Raw genomic sequence first — 19,570 nt, 5'->3', positions numbered from 1 at the left:
TTTAACTGTACAGGATGCAAACATGAATTATAATAAAGTATATGTTTTTTTTTTATCAAAAACCCACTTGAATGCAAATTTACTTCTTTTTTATTAATGTACTTTTATATCTTATTATCAATATAAATATACATTGATATGTCATTTGTCAATGCATAAATATAATATTTTCAAATATAAATAAAAATGAACCAAAGTACAAATTTACCCTGAATTGAGATTTGAAGTTCATTTGCATCGTTTCCAAACGCAGCCTGAATGTGCATGCTTGCAAAGTGCATGTAGGATTTATACTTGGAGAGATCGGGTTCTCTCTTTAATCAAACCCAAATCTCCTAAAATCAAAATTTGTACACATGACATCTAGGCATCCGGCCATGCATTAAGAATATCTCTGAATGAGCCGGAGATAAAATCATACACGCCCGGTAAACTACATATCACAGTTGAACACACCAGTGCTATGAATCCAGCAACACCGTTCATTATAAATAATTCAGCCGGGTGTTTAGGTTTTTGTCTCCGGTTAATCCGCTGGCCTGTATATGAAATTCTTGGAGAAATGTTTTCAATTTGGGATTGGATGGCCTTGAGCTTTTTGCTTTCAAGAGATTCCGTCAGCAATTAATTGCCTTCTTGTTGGATGCTAAATAAGGAAAATGGACAAAAAATAATCCATCCATGAAATTTAAAATTATAGGAAATTTGGAAATGTTGATTGGAGGGTGTAGGCGAATAAACAATATGCAATTAATGCCCATTAGCAATTAACATTTTGATATTACTCGACAAGTTAAAGATTTGGATCAAGGACGTAAAATCCACTTTTTAGGTTCTATTGAGCATTATTTAAGATAGATAGCATCTTTTCAGAGTTGAAGAAGTTAATTAAACAAATAAAGAAGATAAAGATATTTTCACTCTTCAGAGTTGAGAGTTGAGAGCCCAAAGTCCAAAGATTTGTGTCGATATCAAACTAGCATAACATCAGCACTTTAATTCCTTCCTCTTTTATTATTACAACAACGGAAGAGAAACTAAAGTATCAGAGTTGTAACATTTTCATCTTCATTATTGTTATTACAACAACAAAATACAAACTAAAGTTACTTTCATTTTACCCCACGCCAAGCAAGCAAGAAGCGAGTAGATCAGTGATATAGATCTAAAGTCTAAACATGTCTGAAGGATGTCAGGTTCCTGGAATTCGTCCAAGACTGCTCCCACACGACGGCCTCGTAGTTGTTGGTAACACCCTTGTTGGTTGCCTCCAATATAAGCCGATAATTGAATCCGGCGACCACTTGGGACTCACCGCGCACCACCTTTTGGAACTGGAGGTTGGTCTTGGCATTCTTGTTATACTCGGTGACAGCAAACTGCCCGATCTCTTGAACATGTGAGTCATTCACATCTTGAATGGGTTGCCAGCCGCCGAGTAGCGCACCGGAAACTACGTTATCGAAGAGAAAGAAGGAAAGGAGGAGGGGAAGCAGGAAGAGAAGAAGAGACTGGATCTTCTTCATTATAGCCGCTTTGTTGGAGATATAAACAATAACACAACACTTAGAGACAGACAGGGAGAGGAAGGGTCGATCCTCTGGAATTTATAGTCGGAGCTAGTTGGTACACGCGGTCAGTCGGTAGGGCCCGCCCCGGCCTGGCACATGGATGGAGCCACATGTAAAATAATTCCCGCGGCAGAGAATTTCAAAACCACCATTCATATTCTCCAAATTGACGATTTACCCACACCACACATCACATATTCACAAAATGTGCAAAACCCGCAGCCCTAGCTAGCGGGGGATTGGAAAGTGGGAACGCGATTAAACTGGGTTGAAAAAACGAAAAGAGGACAACTACCAACCAACTGGCACTGGCAGGCAAGCATCACTGCATCAGAGAGGAGAGGACTGTATTCAGATATGGATTTTACTTTACCCGTCTGGTCTGGTTGGCATTTTGTACGTAGCTTGTTGACCTCTGAATAGTGAATAGTGAATAGTGGAATACCCACATCCCCACTGCGTCCAATCGTCCATCTACGCCGGGAATAATTAATTGTAGATTTAGATTTGAATTTCGAGCGTTTGGATGGATGCACGATGTACCCAACCAAGGCCAATTAAGTTCATATGCGTTCGTTCACATGTTGTGAGGGAATTCTGTCCATGCAGGTAGTTAGTGCTAATCAAAGGGCTCGAATGATCCTGTGCTTCCAACAGGGCATGGCTCCACAGATTGGAGCCCGTCAAATTGTTGATTAATAGCTTGATCGAATGCTTAAGCTTAGACCCCCACGTCAGTTGAGTCCAGCCGCGACCGTGGTGGCTGTGGTTGCTGCTGCATTGGCACCCACGATGATGATGAATATAAGGAAGAGCTGGAACTGGAAGAGGATCGATCAGAGGAAGCAAATATAATTGGAATTCATTTAGGCTCAGCTTGGATGAAGTACAAATACAAATATATAGAGTGCAAAACTATGCATTTTGTATATGTTTGTACTCAGCTAAAATCAAACTCTAAAATCAGCATGCTTGATTTAAATCAGTCGAAAAGGGTATAAGTGTCTTATAAAATCATTATTACATAGTAAATGATATTTATCTATCGGCACACGTGGGCACTGCCGCGCTTGATAACCTAAACCTAGCTATCACCATTGTGTACACGTAGGCTCACTTGAGACTTCCACACGCATATGGAACATTCTTGAAATGTTTTCCAATTATTGTGTATGATTTTGCTTCCAATAAAGTTAGACTCCTAATTATATATTCTAGATCTATTGCGAACATTCATGTCTATGTAATTAAATACAAGTGAGCAATTCAATTACTCCTAATTATATATTCTAGATTCTTAATTATTATGTTAATGTTTTAAAAACCAATTTAGAGGCTAAACCATTTTTGTCTTGCACGTCACTGTTATCGATTTGTGCCACATTAACAATATATATTGCAAAGACTCATGGTTAATGGATTAGTATATGTTTTTTAATTCTGTTTTTTTATTTTTTTTATTTATAAAAAACATTAAAAAATAGGTTTTTAAAGATAATAAAGTTTTTGACACACAAAATGATGACACATTTAATATACAATTGGTGATCTATTCATTAGGTCAAACATATCAATAGTCCAACCGTCTAAATTGGACAATTTTTAACCAAGTTAATAGCTTTTTACCAATATTCGGACTTCATTAGAATCAGACTTAACTAGAATCTTGATTGGGGTGGCAGTTTGAACGATTCAACCAATCAAATCGACAATGGATTGAAAACACTGCATGAAACCTCGCATGGGCCTATACCACAACTGCGTGATATAACCAAGTATCAAGATACGTTTAAGTAAAAACCTTCGAGGGAAAGCTTCAACAACCTGAGCTGTCAATAGGGCTCTCCCAGCGTTGCAAGTTAGTTCACCCAATAATGCATCTAGCAATATTAGGAGTATGTGAACTAAGGGCAATACTTGGCTCCTATCATTCATCCAACCACATTTCAATTTTCAAATCTAAACCTTAAACTCTAAACTCTAATATCATATAATGTTAATTCTAAATATGGGTGTAAATGGATCAAATCAGTCAACATCTGAATTCAAATTTAATTAGAAATTTTGATATCGGAATTCAATTTAATATCCGGTGAATATTAAAAGTAATATTTGAATTTAGTTATATATATTCAAATATTTAATTATATTCAATTTCACAAATTAATTATTTTAAGTAAATTAATATATAATATGTTGTTTATATAAAACATATAAATTATTTATATGATTTAAATATTATATATAAATAATCTAAAATGTTTAAATATTTTACATATTATATATATGACCTATATAATTGGTTGATTTTAAAAATTTATTGTATCAAATCTGGTCATATCTAAATTCAATTCATTTAGTTAATCCCTATACATGGTATCTGAATTTGATGGAATATGAAATTGAAAATATCGAATTATTCGAATTTAATTCAATTATGTTAGAATCTCAAATTCCAAATTAGATTTTTTGGATACACCACTAATTCTAAACCCTTAAATCTTAAAACCCTAAGGTCGGTACAGCTTACCAACTTGTATTTCTGATGGAAACCTGGGTAAAAGGGAAGAGCAATCCTTTGGACAGTATTCTTATTTTGCACCGTGAGTCATCTTTATTGGGCACATTAGAAAGACCCTTTCAAGTTTCAACCCAGGTCTTCATCATCACCAAGAGAAATAACTAGACCTTGTTCGTCAGTGAGTGTAATGGGAAGATCGCCTCCTACACCTATGTGGAACCATGTTTGGACTACAACCCGAAATCTCCTCCAGAAAGGAGCTCCCATGTCACATAAATCAGTTCACTTTGTTTTCACCTCTACAGGTTTTTCTATTTTTCTTCTGCAGTTTTCTTAATCTATGCTGCAACTAAAACGGTATAGAAGAGCATACATGAACTTTGTTGTTGTTTCCCCCTCATCCAACTCTTCATCTTACAGTTACTGTGATTGTGATGTTGCTTTCTCCATATGCACTTCGGTTGCTCGACAGAATTACTAATCTAATAATACAAGAAATCTGGAACGCACTGAACTCAACAAATAAATTTAGTTTGTGAAAAGTATAGCCAATGGAAGGAGGGTCAGTGGTCCAATGCACATCACAGTCCACTATGGTTTGTGCTTTCCATATGTGCTTTTAGCCAAGCTGTCTTTAGATATTCAGATATTTTTGCGCAGCTTCATTCTATTTTGCTCGTTAAAATTTAATTTTTTTACTTAAAAGGACTTCTCCATTTTCGGCTGAGGTCGGAACACTATTTTCTCTTATGCACAAGTGATATCAAAGTGATAATATATAGCTTCTAGTGCCATCCGATGTTACATGTTCATTGGTATTAAAGTAGAAGCTTTAGTTGCGACTTGCGATGCTCATGACTGAAGGTTTTGATTACAGGGTTCAAAGCTTTAAATCTACTAATATAATTCAGCAATTAATGTCTACACAAAATGGTGGATAAGTTAATGAAATTGATACGTGGGCAACAATAACTTGAGCCACATGATTAGTCGATTGGATGTGTATGAAGTATGATTCTGAATACTACTACTACATCTTTATTCAGCATTTCAGCTGCCGACATCTACTGGCTTACTTAACTTCACTAAATACATTGCCGGCTGCAAGGAATTGACAACGCCGGCGGTAAGATTTCCCACAAAATTACAGCACCGTAATAGGAAATCCCGAGTGACAAAAATTATACCAGTATGATGACTACATTTTGCATGCAGGAAGGGGAGAACCACATAGACAGTCGTTCCCAAAAAAGGCCTCAGCCGAGAACTTCGACGCTGGAATTTGACCGCAGAGATGGTTGTAGCTGACGTTCAGCTTCTGCAACCCAGAAACGCTACTGGGTATCTTTCCAGATATCAGATTTCGAGATAAATCCAAGTACTTCAGCGTTTGCTCCTTGGGAAATATCAAGTTCTCCATATTAAACTTTAACTGATTCCTTGCAGCCCAAAAGCCAACCAAGTAATCGGTGCTGTTTAGCAACCCAACAGGACTGCCGGAGATTTCATTGTCGGAAATATCAATGTAGTCGTAGAAATAAGTCTGCGACGGCTTCCAATCGTCTAATTTGAACTTAAGCCCACACCCTGCGAGCTTGAGCGAGTAGATAATGGAAGACGAAGTTACCCATGTCGGTATTTTGCCTAAATGGAAATGGTTGTAGGAGAGATCGAGCGACTCAATTCCTTTAACGTACATTTCCGGGAAAGGGTCGACAAGATCATTGTGAGATAGGTCGAGATTGAAGATCTTGGTGAGATTACTGAAGCTCTTCGGCACAACACCCGAGAAACCGTTCCAGGAAAGATTAAGCGTGTCCAGCGCTTTGAACCTTCCAAAGAAATCTGGAATCTTTCCGGTGAGTTTGTTGTGATCCAGTTCAAGGTAGATGAGTTGAGGTGCGAGAGCAGAAATAGACGGTGGGATTTCGCCGGAAAATCCGTTGTAGGATAGGCTTAGGATTGCAAGGACAGGGAAAGATGAGAAGAAATCTGGGATTTTTCCAAGGAGAAGATTTCGGTCGAGACGCAGCATGCTCAAGTTCTTGAGTTGGCTGATCCCAAGTGGTATCTGGCCAGAAAAAAGGTTACCCCCAAGATTGAGCTGAGTTAAGTGGGTGAGTTTGGATATGGAAGCCGGAATCGGACCAGAGAACAGATTCCCCTCGAGACTCAGAGCGTCGAGTTGAGAAAGACGGTCGATATTGGCTGGGAGTCGACCGTAAAGCTTGCAGTTTTCGATGTAGACGAAGAGGAGTCTAGGGAGGTTGAAAAGCAGTTTGGGAAACAAGCCGGTGATATTTTGGAGATTGTGAAAGTAAATCCCGTCCAAGTAACGGAGCTTGGACAACGAGGGGGAGATGGAACCGGTGAGATAACTGTTGGGGTTGTCGGTCTGAGCGTACAAGGATAGAGCAGTGACCCGGTTGCCAACCAGGCAAGTGATGCCATTCCATGTGCAGCAGTCGGTACCAGCTTTCCACGAAGTGAGAATACCCGATGGGTCTTCCGTTATACCCGACTTGAAACCTAGTAGGCTGGCTTCATCGTCCGGGTGGCATTTGGCAGCATTGCCGCGTAAGAAGTGGAAGAAGAGAAGCAGCAGCAACAGAGAAGGAGAAGGGAATAAGGCCATTATCCTCTTAAAAATGTTCAAAGTCGGGAGGTCACTCAGGCTGGTGTGGTGGAGTGACTGAACCGGGGATCATGGACCCTATAGGCTATGTCCTATATATATATATATAAAGTATTTGGAGTATGGGCGACAATATAGCAAAGAGAGTTTGATGATGAGAGGGGGTCTGGTCTTACAAAATGTCCGACTGTGTGCTTGAGATTTTACTAAGAATAATCAAGTCAAGGAGATGTGCATTGATTTGATACTGTGGGTGGGATTGGGAATTGGAAAGACGCTGTTTGACTTATCCACTTGCTGGTGAGATCCACTGAATCAATGGGAGAGAATAGACAAGGGGTTTCCAACTGTTCAGTCCGGGATTGGAAAGACAAAGTTTGAGTTATCCACTTGCTGGTGGGATCCACTGAATCAATGGGAGAGAATAGATATGGGGTTTTTCAACTGTTCAGTCCAACCCTGGAAATCGGTGGAATGAATAGGAGTGGCAGGTGGCAACGCGTCTATTTCGGGTGCGGGGGACAGTCAAGGTTGACGGCCGGCTACTTATGGGTACTGGGTCAGGGCAACGCCCATTCGAACAATTCGAACAAACTTTTATACAGCCTTGTATTGAAAATATCTTCCTATACTTTATTTGATGAGAGAGAAATCAGATGCCATGCTAGGGTTAAGGGTTCTCAAAATCCGCGTTGTGTTATTTGTGCATAAGTAACCACATCCCGCAACCCGCGTGTGGTAATGGGAATATGGAATTGCTAAATTTTTTGGCTTTTGCAAAAAATTCGCCTAGTGTGCTAACTGGCCTGCCATATTTTGAGCAATTTGGGCTGAACTCAGCCCAGCCCAGCCCAACGGAGCAAGCCTCAGTATTGTTTTAAAAGGCTTGTGAGGCAAGGCTATGAAAAATACTTGGCCTCAATAGCCTTAGACCCCATCAGCAAGGCTTAGGCCTTGAGTTATTTGAGTCACATGCATCATATGTATATATAGTCACTCTTCATTAGTGCAAGTAACAAAATAGGAATGCATTATTCTTATAATAATATTAAAAAGATTGATTAGGAAAAAAAAATACTTTGATAAGATTCTAACTTAAATTATGTTGTATATTTATGGTAGCAATACCCCTTTTTAAGGTATTTTTAAAAATTAAATGACATAAAACTAACTTTGTAAAATTTAAAAAAAATTAAAAAAAACTAAAAAATTATGCATGGTTCAAAGTGTCAATAATCAATACATCCCTTTCAATATATTGGGGTGTATAATATATCATAAAGTCATAAAAGATCCTAATTTTATGTTTTCATGTCTTTATTGTTTATGGATTATATCTTTTTCTTTTTTGTTCAAGGCCTACGTCTCAAAATGCCTTCAGGCTTGCCTAGCCTTTGCCTTTAGCCTTTTAAAATTCACTTTTTTTCTCGAATTCACTTCTAGTCTTATAAAAAAATCACTTTTATTATGACATGATTTTAGGATATGGCTAAAACTGAACATCATAACCTTACATGCATTGTTGTGGCGCCATAGAATATCATTTCATCTAAATTCAAAGTGGGGTCACGATAATACGTCTCAAAACCATGGTTTTCAAAACCGGACCGGACCGAACGGTCAGACCGAAAAAATTGGGAACTAGTCAGGTAACCGGTTTTGTTTTTCCTCCAAACCGGATTTTTCCCAAAACCATTGATTTTGGTCAGCAAATCACTAACCCAGGTGGTTAACCATTCAAACAGTTTTGACCATTTTTTCTTTTTTTAGTTAAAACGGGCCAACCGTTCGACCCAGGAACTAAACCCCTGACCAGTTCGTTCTTTGAGTCGATTTTAAAAACCTTGCTTAAAACAATGTGGTAAGAGAAGTGGTTTGATTGGGTTGAGTAGAACTTCGTGGGCTCTTTATTATTTTTTTTTTAGATCGAAGGGGGCTATTCAAGATAGGGGATAGCACTTATCCAAGCGTCACAAAAACAAATATATCCAAGATCACTAGATAACTCAGCTAAGGAGAAATCAACGATCAACCATAGAAATATGAAAAACAGGCAACTTCTATGCAGATGCAGCCCAAGCTTCAACAAGATTTATAGAAGTAACTTAAGGTTTGCATTTCACCGAGATCGATCGGATTGCGCATACATTCATTAATGAATGGCTTAGATTGGAGGCCAGATTGATTGGAGACAAAATCAAGCACAAGAAGCTGGGCTACCTATCAGGGCGTGTTCACTTGTGCCCGGTGTGTATGATCTTCAGCTCATCAAATTCCCTTAGATTGCTAGGTCCAAAATGCAAGTTTAGCCTCTTGTTCTTACCACTGAAGTGTGTTTTCAGTATCATGGTCCGATTCTAAAAGATCCGGATGTTGCACCGTATAATGTAGATACTTGCCTTGATTTGTCAAAATGTTTTAGTTTTTAATCCAATCAAAACATTTGAGCAAGTACAGAAAAAATGAAATCTAAATCTAAAGTTGTCTGGGCCAATAAAAGGTAGAAACCTATATAGGGGTATAAACGGATTGAATTCGAATTGAATCAGGCAATATCCGAATTTGAATTCGATTAGAAAATTCGATATCCAGCAGATATTGAAAATTATATTCTAATTCGAATTTGCCCAATTAGTTATCTTAGGTAATTAATAAATATATAAAATAAACATTTTATTTATATAAAGTATATAAATATATAAATTATTTATATAATTTAATTGCTCACTAAATAAATTATATAATCTTACTTATTATATATAAGAATTAAATAATTGATCGAATTCGGATATTTATCCAAACGAATCAGGTCATATCCAAATTCAAATCCGATTAGATATTTGAATTATCTAAGTTCAATTTGATTATTTCAAATCTCGGATTCGAAATCAAATTTTCAAATACTGTTCGCACTCCTAAACCTATAGTCCCTTCCTTTCCCTACCTTTTTTCTTTCAAACCAAACGCAACCTAAATGTTTTAATAATCTTTACCCTTTTTTTATCTTTTTCTAGTGCCTTGAGATAAAAAGGGAAATCCGAATCTAAGAATTATCCCTTATCCTTTATTATGCATATCTAGACATCCAACGATCAAAAAAACATTGCTTTATTCATATTTTAAAATTCTCAAATTGTTGCTCTGGTTATTATTTACCTAATCATACTTTCGGGGGCTTTTGTATTTTGGATTTTGAGATAGGGGATGACCAAGAAACTCATGTTTTTTTTTCTAATTTACATAAAAATTAGTGAGTTAATTTTCCTAAGTATCTACCCATATCTTAGGTGAGTAAATAACTTTTCCACCTGAGAAAAAATGCCAACACTTAAATGGGCCAAAAATGTTTTTTAATAATGGATTTTTATGATAAAAATAGTCATTGGTGTATTTACTTGAGAAATAAAAAAGCATGAATAAATGCACTTACCAAGTAAATATTTTCCAAAAAAAACACTTACCTGGATAAATACATTTGTCTGAATAAGTATAAGTAATTTAACAAAAAACGAAGGGAACCTCAGTGTATAAATAGCCTTAATCCTCTGAACATATAATACTCATCTTGAGTTCTCCCTAGAGATCGAAATTGGCGAGGCCCCCTTGTTAGAATAATTGATTGAACAATCTAGAAACTAAACAGCTGGCTACTTAACCGAATTAGACATCTGGATGTTTTCCCACGTGTATTAATGTACAGAGAAGTTAGTTACAGATGTACTTCTATAAATATTTCTCATCAATACAAAGTGCGCCATTACAGCCCTGTTTCAGTGTTCTTGATTCTTAATACCATTTTACATGGCCAGAGCCTGCGTTCTGAGCTTGCATTTAAATTGCTTGTTGCTGCTCCTATTCAATTCTAGTTTTCTTTCCGTCCTGGCGTCAACGTCGGCAATGGCAACAAGGACCATGACTATTAAACTCTGATCCAACCTATCCCTATCACCTTCGCCCTTTCGATAAGCCAGGGAGCATTCTTGTATCATCCCCTTTGACCAGATATAATTACCTGACATGATAACGGGCCATGCAAAATGCACTGAGAGCCAAAAACAAATACAGGTTTGTAGACGGATCTTTACCATGTCCAGCGGATCGGCACCAGACGACGATGCATGGACAAAATGCAACACAGTGGTGGTTTCTTGGCTGTTTAATTCTTTGCCCAAAGAACTCCACGAGAGTGTTGCATTCATCGATTCAGCATCAGACATCTGGAGAGAACTGGAAAAAAGATTTTCGCAGAGCAATGTTTCACGCCTCCATCAGCTGAAACGGGATTTGGCTTTGCTACAGCAAGGAGACTTGACTGTAGGATGTATTTCACACATGAGCTGGGAAGACTCACCGACCTTCCCAAATGCACCTGTGGAGCTCTGAAATCCTTCATCGCTGAACGAGAAAGAGAAAAACTCCATCAGTACTTGATGGGTTTGAATGAATCCTTCAACATCGTTCACTCAAACATCTTAGGACCTGATACACTGCCAAGTTTAAACAAAGCATATGTGCTCGTGATACAAGAAGAGCGACATCAACTGTCACTCTGTCAGTCTCTTTTCGAGGACCCATCCAATCGACCAATCCTGAAGCTGCAACTCATTTTCAAGTTGAGCATTACATCTCCCCATGCTCCAACTTGAGGGGTGGGTGTTAGAATAGCCGATCGAACAATCTAGAAACAAAACAGCTGGCTACTTAACCGAATTAGACAGCTGGATGTTTTCCCACGTGTATTAATTTACAAAGAAGTTAGCTTCTATAAATATTTCTCATCAATAAAAAGTGAGCCATTACAGCCCTGTTTCAGTGTCCTTTATTCTTGATACCATTTTACACCCATATAGTCCAAGAAGGGTGAGAACCAAATTACAATAAATTGAAGCTAATCAGAATGGCGCCCCATTTAATGAAATTTAAATCATGTAAAACACAAAATGCTAATGGTATGTATAACTAAACTGAAATTTGAATCGACAGAGGATGGACGTTGTAAACTTGCAGGGAAAAAAATTCAAGCTCACCATTGCTGGATGCTACTTGGCTTCCTCCACAAATCTCAAATGAAAGACAACAGTGACGGGGCGCAAAAGGCTGCATATCCCCACCTAGAAACCATCTCGCTAGACAATCTTTTGCTGAGCCACAGGGAATGGCAAGAATGCGTCAGACAGTTTCTTCTTATTGGTGTAGTAAAATGCCCCACTCGAGGTAACTTCACAAAGGTTGCAAATGTTAGTGTCAATACATTTTTAATTAGGACTCCAATTCCCATTCCCAATGCTTTGGACTAAAAGGGCTTAAGCTACCAACGTTGTATCAAAAAGACGTCCCCCTTAGAGGCTTCTTTTCTTGCTACAAGACCAGTGGAAATGCGAGATCTTGTAAAGAAAGCTCCAACCTCCAACCTTTATGACCATAGAGAGCTTGAACTGTCAAAAAGAAAACATTTGACATGTGGCTACTAGAGTTGAACAAGTTCACGGCCAGTAGTTCTTGCCAACGCACAAGAAACAAGGGCCACAGCATGCAAAAGTCTCCTTAAGACGCTTGATGACTAGCAAGGTGAATCTAGAACCGTCAAAACCATAAATGGCTCAGCATCCAAGGTTTCTCATTATATTGTTTAGCTTCTCAATAACAACTGCAGGTTCTGCATGTGAGCCAGCCAGGTTAATGGCATAATATTCTAGCCCTCTCCACTGTGAAATCAATGAAAAATGTGGTCGCCTGAATTGGCTGCTAATGATCTCAAGAATCACTGTCGTTGGTCTTGCAGCTATAATATGTGTCAATCCTGCCCCGTGAGCTCCTATAATGACAGAAGCATCTTGAATGGCACGGACTTGCTCTTTCATGGACATGTGCGCAAGTAGCCCATTAATAAGATTTACTTTGCATTCCATATGATTAACTGCCCAAAACTTCACAGATTCAAACACCTCTTGTTCATTTCTAAGCCTCGACTCCAGTCTGCCACCATGCCTTGGATGAGCCAAATAATCTTCACGACGCACAAAGAGAACATTATGTCTTGAAACTGTTTTTGACATCCGATTTCTATCCACTGGGAAATCGAAGGCTGCTCTTAGCATTTCCCCAAACTCAGATAACCGTGCAGTCTTTCGATCATCTGGCTTCTGCCAAAGATCATGTGCAGCTGCTCCCCCACAGTCTATGTTTTCGGTAAGTCCCTTAAAAAGGGCAGTTTCATATCCCAATGGTGAAAGAATTGCATGGCGAAAACAAACTGAGCCACTGAAATTCTTAGCATACCTAAGGCTTGAAAATAGTGCCTTCCAAGTTTCTTCTAAATGTGTCTGAAATTACATAACAGAGAAATCAGGTAGAGGACAATATCTGGAGCTGGGTCAGTGACCATGAGCCTTCGAAAAAGGGAAAAAAAATCTTGGTAGATGACAGGTTACAAAGTTGCACACATGACATTATGGAGGCAGAATAAGAGGTTATGCTGACATAAGCACATGACATTATGGAGGCAGGATGTTGCATGTAAGGCAAGCATTAAGACCAAACATTAGTGTTTGAATCTGTGGGAGAGAGAGAAACAGGAGATAATAATATTAATCATTTCACTAACTCTATCTGTCTCCAACCACTCACACCACTAATTTTCTCTCCTCTCAATTACTCAATTAAATTGAGCTTTTTCCTTTTTTTATTTTTACTTTATTCTCTCCCCTCTCACTAATCTAATAAACCAAAAGCAATTTGCTTAGGGGTGATCATTTTAGTCCGGCCTGGGCCCTAACTCCATCAGGCCCACAAATTTCAAGGCCTAGTACTTCAAAGATGGTGTAGGCCCATCCCAGCCCATAAACAAATAACATTTCAAAAATTAGTTAATAAAAATATCATAGATAGTTAAATCGCCTAAAAATAATGAGAGAGAGAGAGGAGAGAGAGAGAGAGAGAGAGAGAGAGAATTCTAAGACATAGTTCCCACCCCTTCCATCATCAACCCTTTTTAGCATATTTCTATAGGCCTCTTCCATTATTAGTCTATCGTATTCCAAAAAGAGAGAATTTTACTCCCTTTACTCCCATCCAAATTTTTATTTAATATTCAAATTCTATTTAATTGGTTAATTGTCAGAAAATTATAATGTGAAATCTAATAACTAAAATTAATAAAAAAAACTACTAAAGCGAATAAAAAATATTAAATTTTAGCAAGTTTTTATCTAGCAACTATTAAAAATTAAGAAATTAATAGAAAGTATTAATTTAAAAATAAGAAATTAATAAAAGTTTTTATCTAGTAACTATTGAATTCTATTCAAAGATAATTAACATTGTTAGGATAATTAAAATTAATAATAAAAAGTAACAAAATATTAAAATAATAAAACAAACCATTTATAATCCATATAAAAATTAATTAAAATAATAAAATTAATAATGGCCCAATTAAAAATGCCATAAGACTCTTACTTAGGGATGATCATTTATAACTTAGCCCAACCCGACTAGACCTATAAACTTCCGGGCTCAAACAACCATAGTTTTCAAGGCGCCAAGCTGAGGCTAGGCGACAGGGGGTGCCTTGTCGCCTAGTCGCCTGGGCAGGTGCCTAGGTGATGAATTTTTTTTTAAGTAAAACCATATATCCTAGGGTAGTTCCCTACGTTCCATAACCATCTTTCCTTAATAAAATATCCATAATTTTCATATGAGAAGTATAAATTTCATGTTTAAGTTTAGAAAATCAACATTTTATGAGAAGAAAAAGAACAAAGGAAAGAAAATTCAAAAAATATGGGGGCTGAACCCCTACTTTAGTTATAGGAAAAGAAGAAAAGAAAAGGTGGAAGAAGAAGAAGAAGAAGATGTGGAAGAAGAAAATGTGTTGATTAGACAAAATTTTAAGTTCTTCCCTTGCTTATTGGTTCAGGTTTTGAAATCTTCGAGGATTCAATCAAGGACCAAAATTTCAGTACAATACACCTCATATTGAGTGTATTGTATTGTATCTTTGGCGTCCCGATACACATGTTTACAAGTGTTTTTGGGAGCCCATTTTTTAAAATAATATATATATTTAAAAATGAATTTTAAAACCAAAGAAATAAAAAATAGGGGGAGTATCATTGTAAGTACTGATACACCTCTGCTGATACACAGAGGTGTATCAATACTTTGAACCATGGGTTCAATACAGCAGTTAGCAATGTTTGTGTTGTTTAAACCCTAACAAATAAGAAAATAATAAAAAGAAATTAGTATATAAACACATAAAAATGAGTATTCTAGTTTAATAATGTCTATTTTATAATTATAATGTCAAAAAATTAAAAATATAAAAGTATTTTATAACACAATGCACAAAACTGCTTGGCAACTGGGCAAGGCGAACCTCCAAGGAGAACCTTGTTGCCTAGGTGTCACCTTGACAACTATGCAAACAACTATTTTCTTTTGAGCTAGGTCTAGCTCAGATCTACACTAAGCCCACACATAATGTGGGCAGTAGGAACGTAAACAATTCATATTCAGATCAGATCCAACTGCATATGATTATGAAATCTATAAATCCGCATTCGCTTTTGATTATTATGTTGGATTTTGGATTTAATTCGCAGCCATCTCATTGTGTTTAAAATGACCAAAAAATTAAAAAGTTAAGAAAAAAAAACTAATTATTTTTAAAGTACATATATAAGTCATACTACATATATACATGAAATAAATTTAAATAACGAATTTTATATTAATATAGATAGATTTTTTATATATTCATTATAATAGAATAAAATTAAATAAAAATTTTAATTTGTAGAAAAAAAATCATAGTTTTATAATTAATATAGAAAAGCATGCCCCTGTCCTAGGCCTAAACAAATATTATTACGCTTGAGGCGTGGGCTAGGTTGGGCCAAGCAACCTTAAAAACTGTTAATAGGCTATCAAAATCTAGCCCAACATCTTCTATCTTTTTGGTTCATTGGGCTACACAATGGAGGTAGCCCATCCCCCATAGCTGATTCGGCTTCAATATTATCTAAAAATAGTTAAAAAAACAAAAACAATGCATGCATGGGTTGTACTCAGTTTGGTTCAGTTGAATTACAAATGTCACATTGCTCTTAGGAGTGCAACGTGGGTGGGTTGGTTCAGGTTGAAGATCAACCCAAACCCAACCTGAAGTTTTAAAACCTTGAGTTCAAGCTTAGAATTAATTTAATTATGACAAAAAAGTTAATCCATAGATTAATTTAATTATAGCTACAGCCTAATTTTATATATTTACTAATATATAAGTAATATTAACAAAAAAAATTGTAACATTTAATCACTAATAAAGTAAAATAAATAAAACAGAACACCAATAGATAATATGGAAAAAACAATTATTTTATTAAGTAATTAGCAGTAATTTATTATTGTCGTTAAAAATTACTACTATAACTAATCCAAATTACTAAGTTACTAAATTATTTTTGTAACAAATTACTAAAATAAAGATTAATTATTTTAAACTACATTGCATTCCTTCCTTATAATAGGTATCAGTTTCCGTTGTTTCACTTTCTCTTGACAAATCCTATAGATCGCACAGGTCCCCACTAGTAATATACATAACAGCATGTTGAACCCACAATATAAAATGCGTATCTTTCTGCACATCTTAGAAGAAAATAAAAACAAGGATGTATAAAAGTCATTTTGCCCAAACACATCAGAAAATATATTAGGAGTGTACCACACACCAAGGAAAAAAAAAAGATCTGATGCAGTTGTCAAGGTGATAACTAGGCCTTTTAGGATCTCAAGGCAAGTTTAGCGACTCCTAGGAAATTAAAATTAAGTTTTGTCTTTTGATTTTCTAGAAATTGGAGATATTCAACTATAACTAATTCACTGTTGTGGATAGATATTAAAAAGTATTAATGCATCATTAAGAGATAACTGAGACACAAGAAAATTTAAGTATGAGTTAGAATCAAGGAATGATAAGAAAAACATTAAGAAACAACACAACCAATACAAGAAAGAACCGGTGAAAATCTAGAGAAAGTAAAAAAAGGAATAAATGAGTATTAGATGGAAATGCAGGTGGTATTGATGCAGAAGTCAAGTCAAATATGTGATTTTCTGAATTTTTATGTATTTTTATGGTAGGGTATTGTTAGAGTTTTCATAAGCCAACTTATTAAGTCAGCAGTAATTATTGCAAGTGCATAAGTGTTGGTTTTTCCTAATTTCTTATTAGGGTGTATGTTGTGGGTAAAGATGGGGAATTAAAATAAAGATTTGAATAATAAAGGAAAGCGATTCAGATCTGAGAATAGAGATAAGGAAAACAAAACAAAAACAATACAAAATAAGAAGAGAGAAGAAAGAAGACACGCTTTTAAGGGGGGAGGGAAACTTCAAGATTTCATTTATAGAAGCTCTATTTTGTATACTCAATACAGGGGCTCAGATCACGTTTTAAATTTCAACTGACTAAGACACTCCAATTATTTTAAAACTATCATAAGAATAAGAATAAAAGTTATAGCAATATTTGATATGCCCCACAAACTTTGTCATATAACTAGGGACATGGTGAGGCATAGCACATCTTAAGTAGAGCAAATCTGACCACCATTAGCAAAAGAAGAGGAAAGGAGAAAAAGATATCAACCTACAAAGCATACAGCATCATGGCGCAAATTAAAAATAATAGACATTTCAATATGCTATGCAAACCGCACAGTAGAAAGAACCTAATAAACGTTCCATGACCAACCATGTGGAAAAGAAAATGCATTAGGCAGCTAACATACCTCACAATGGCCATCCACAAAAACAAGATGAGGTCGATTAGGCAATCCAGTAACTCTAGAAGCTACATATGCGCTATACCAGTCTGTAACCGTATGGAAAAGGTTTGCATACTCAAAACGCGTAACTAGAAGTGTTGGCTCCTCAACCCACTGCAAATTTAAACTCTTGCATATAAGGAACACATAAACAGAAGTTATACATAAAAAAGGTTTAAAAGATGCTCCAATAAATGCATGGTAAGATTTTACAAAGAGCAGTTGTCATTTAGCATTTTACAAGAACCAGTGCCTGCAAAAGTAGGTGAAATTTAGTCTGATCAGTGATCAGACTACAAATTTGGTCCGAGCCTATGAGGAGCATTTTTCATTGGAATTATGCAGACTTCGAAAAATTGTAGTTTACACCAATCTACATTACCTAGCCTCACCACCTTTAACACAAGCCTAGGTTCCAAACGGATCAAACCTCATCTCACCCACTAATTAATAAATATTAATTAACGGTATAAAATGAAGAATAATAAGTAAAATAGGTTTCCGGTGATTATTTGGATATAATCGGTGCAGAACTACAAGAGACGTAAATTCCTAGTTAGGTGTGCAATTTTTATTTCTATCTGGTTTATCTATTTATGAACAAACTTTCTATAATGAGAGTAAAATAAACTCACACGTTTAAATTTCTAGTAACGGGCTTATGAGAACCGAGATCCTAGCAAATTAGTAACTGAATAATATAAGAAATATGAAAATCTAAAAATAGTATAGAAGTAAATAATTTGCTAGAACCGAGATCCTAGCAAATAAAGAGTGTTACCTCTGAAGTCTGACATTAAGAGGTAACACTCTTTATTTGCTAGAACCTAGATCCTAGCAAATAAAAATATGAAAATCTAAAAATAGAACCGAGACCGTAGCAAATAAAGAGTGTTTTACCTCTGAGCAATTGAACTCGTCAGGAGGAACTAATCGAATCGAATCAAGCAAACTACGCATCGTATGTATCTGAACCGCACCCCGTGGCACAAACCGATCTAGAAACTCTTCATTGACAAGCTTCCGCCCGCCCCCACCCTCAGTTGACCCTTCGGCAACCTCGACTTCGAAAGCACTCGAATCAAAGGAAGGGAGCTCTTCCTCCTCCCGGCGCCCCATCACTGACTCCAATTTCTCCCCTCCAACAGACATTCTTATCTTGTCTGGGTTCATCCGTATTCTCCCACCTTCGCATATGGAGCTATCCAGGGTTTCGCTGTATAAACATCGAAACCACCCACCACCAGCACCACCATAATTCGGCGATCTTCGAAAAGTCTCCGGCAATGATCTGAGAAGATCTATGCGGCGATTGAATCCGTTCCCGAAATACCCTTCACATGACTTGGCACGGATATTGGGGTTTAAGGACCAAGGAAGGTAAGAAGGAAGGATAGGCCATGGTTTAACATGGAATGAGACGGGAACTAGATGTCTTTGGTGAGTATCAGTTAGGGATTTGCGGTCTTCAGTTAGGAATTTGGGGTTTTCAGACTTAGGTTTTGGATGGAAGTGGTCGGGATGAGGGGAGAAGTAGATGTAAAGAGAGATCGAATTGAGAGCAAAGAGGAAGAGAAGGGTTTTGAGAAGAAAAGCCTTCCTCCTGCTCATATCGTTTCAATTTTCTGCCTCCGCAAATATGTCCCGTCTCCCATGCGCGGATTTTATGCCACGGAAGGCGCGACATAAGTCATCAGTCGAGGTCGAGAGGAGTTAATCAACATGGCGCCCGAACTGGCTCGGGATTCCGGTTCTTCGACTCTGATGGCCGGTTTAGTATTATCAGTAAACTGAACCCGTATTAAGTACGGAAAAGTTAATTATATATATACGATTAGATATTAATAATTTTTATTATTAATTATAAACTGTCATTTTTTAACAGTCATATAGTCTACGGGTTTACATAAATTAACCCTCATATGTCATACTCATAAAATTATACAGGTCATTAAATTCAATTTAAACTATTTATTATTTTAATTTAATCATTCGTATTATTATTATCATT

General features: G+C 36.6%; 2 protein-coding genes and 1 pseudogene across 3 annotated transcripts; all 3 read right to left on the bottom strand.

The window, feature by feature from the left end:
* Positions 1-1,172: 1,172 nt before the first annotated feature.
* LOC148878429 (cysteine proteinase inhibitor 1 pseudogene) lies at positions 1,173-1,526 on the bottom strand (annotated as a pseudogene).
* A 3,486-nt stretch (positions 1,527-5,012) lies between these two features.
* On the bottom strand, positions 5,013-7,505 carry LOC148878428 (uncharacterized). The gene has a single exon (XM_088954423.1). It carries the CDS (start codon positions 6,725-6,727, stop codon positions 5,291-5,293), a length of 1,437 nt encoding a protein of 478 aa, XP_088810549.1. The 5' UTR covers positions 6,728-7,505; the 3' UTR covers positions 5,013-5,290.
* Positions 7,506-10,378: 2,873 nt separating this feature from the next.
* XYLT (beta-1,2-xylosyltransferase) lies at positions 10,379-19,289 on the bottom strand. Of its 2 annotated transcripts, XR_016102163.1 has the most exons (4): positions 18,460-19,241; positions 17,524-17,673; positions 11,755-13,050; positions 10,379-11,122 (listed from the first exon to the last, which is right to left on the bottom strand). XR_016102163.1 is itself a non-coding variant. In XM_088954437.1 (3 exons), exons 1-3 carry the CDS (start codon positions 19,168-19,170, stop codon positions 12,328-12,330), a joined length of 1,584 nt encoding a protein of 527 aa, XP_088810563.1. In that variant the 5' UTR covers positions 19,171-19,289; the 3' UTR covers positions 11,499-12,327. The 2 variants fall into 2 exon arrangements, 1 of the variants encoding a protein (XP_088810563.1); XM_088954437.1 differs by lacking the exon at positions 10,379-11,122 and having other exon boundaries at positions 11,499-13,050; positions 18,460-19,289.
* Positions 19,290-19,570: the final 281 nt, after the last annotated feature.

The sequence above is a fragment of the Nelumbo lutea genome, chromosome 1 (assembly GCF_056320005.1).
Source record: "Nelumbo lutea isolate HS-2025 chromosome 1, American lotus-T2T, whole genome shotgun sequence".
Classification (NCBI taxonomy): domain Eukaryota; kingdom Viridiplantae; phylum Streptophyta; class Magnoliopsida; order Proteales; family Nelumbonaceae; genus Nelumbo; species Nelumbo lutea.
The sequence above is the reverse complement of the archived record's forward strand: the minus strand, read 5'-3'. Positions and strand labels throughout refer to the sequence as shown.

Excerpts from the sequence above, each read along its gene's own strand:
- LOC148878428 (XM_088954423.1), bottom strand. The coding sequence starts at position 6,727 with ATGGCCTTATTCCCTTCTCCTTCTCTGTTGCTGCTGCTTCTCTTCTTC.
- XYLT (XM_088954437.1), bottom strand. The coding sequence starts at position 19,170 with ATGAGCAGGAGGAAGGCTTTTCTTCTCAAAACCCTTCTCTTCCTCTTT. Across the intron at positions 17,674-18,459 it reads ACGAGTTCAATTGCTCAGAG|TGGGTTGAGGAGCCAACACT; the intron begins GTAAAACACTCT and ends TTAAATTTGCAG. Across the intron at positions 13,051-17,523 it reads TTGTGGATGGCCATTGTGAG|ACACATTTAGAAGAAACTTG; the intron begins GTATGTTAGCTG and ends ATGTAATTTCAG.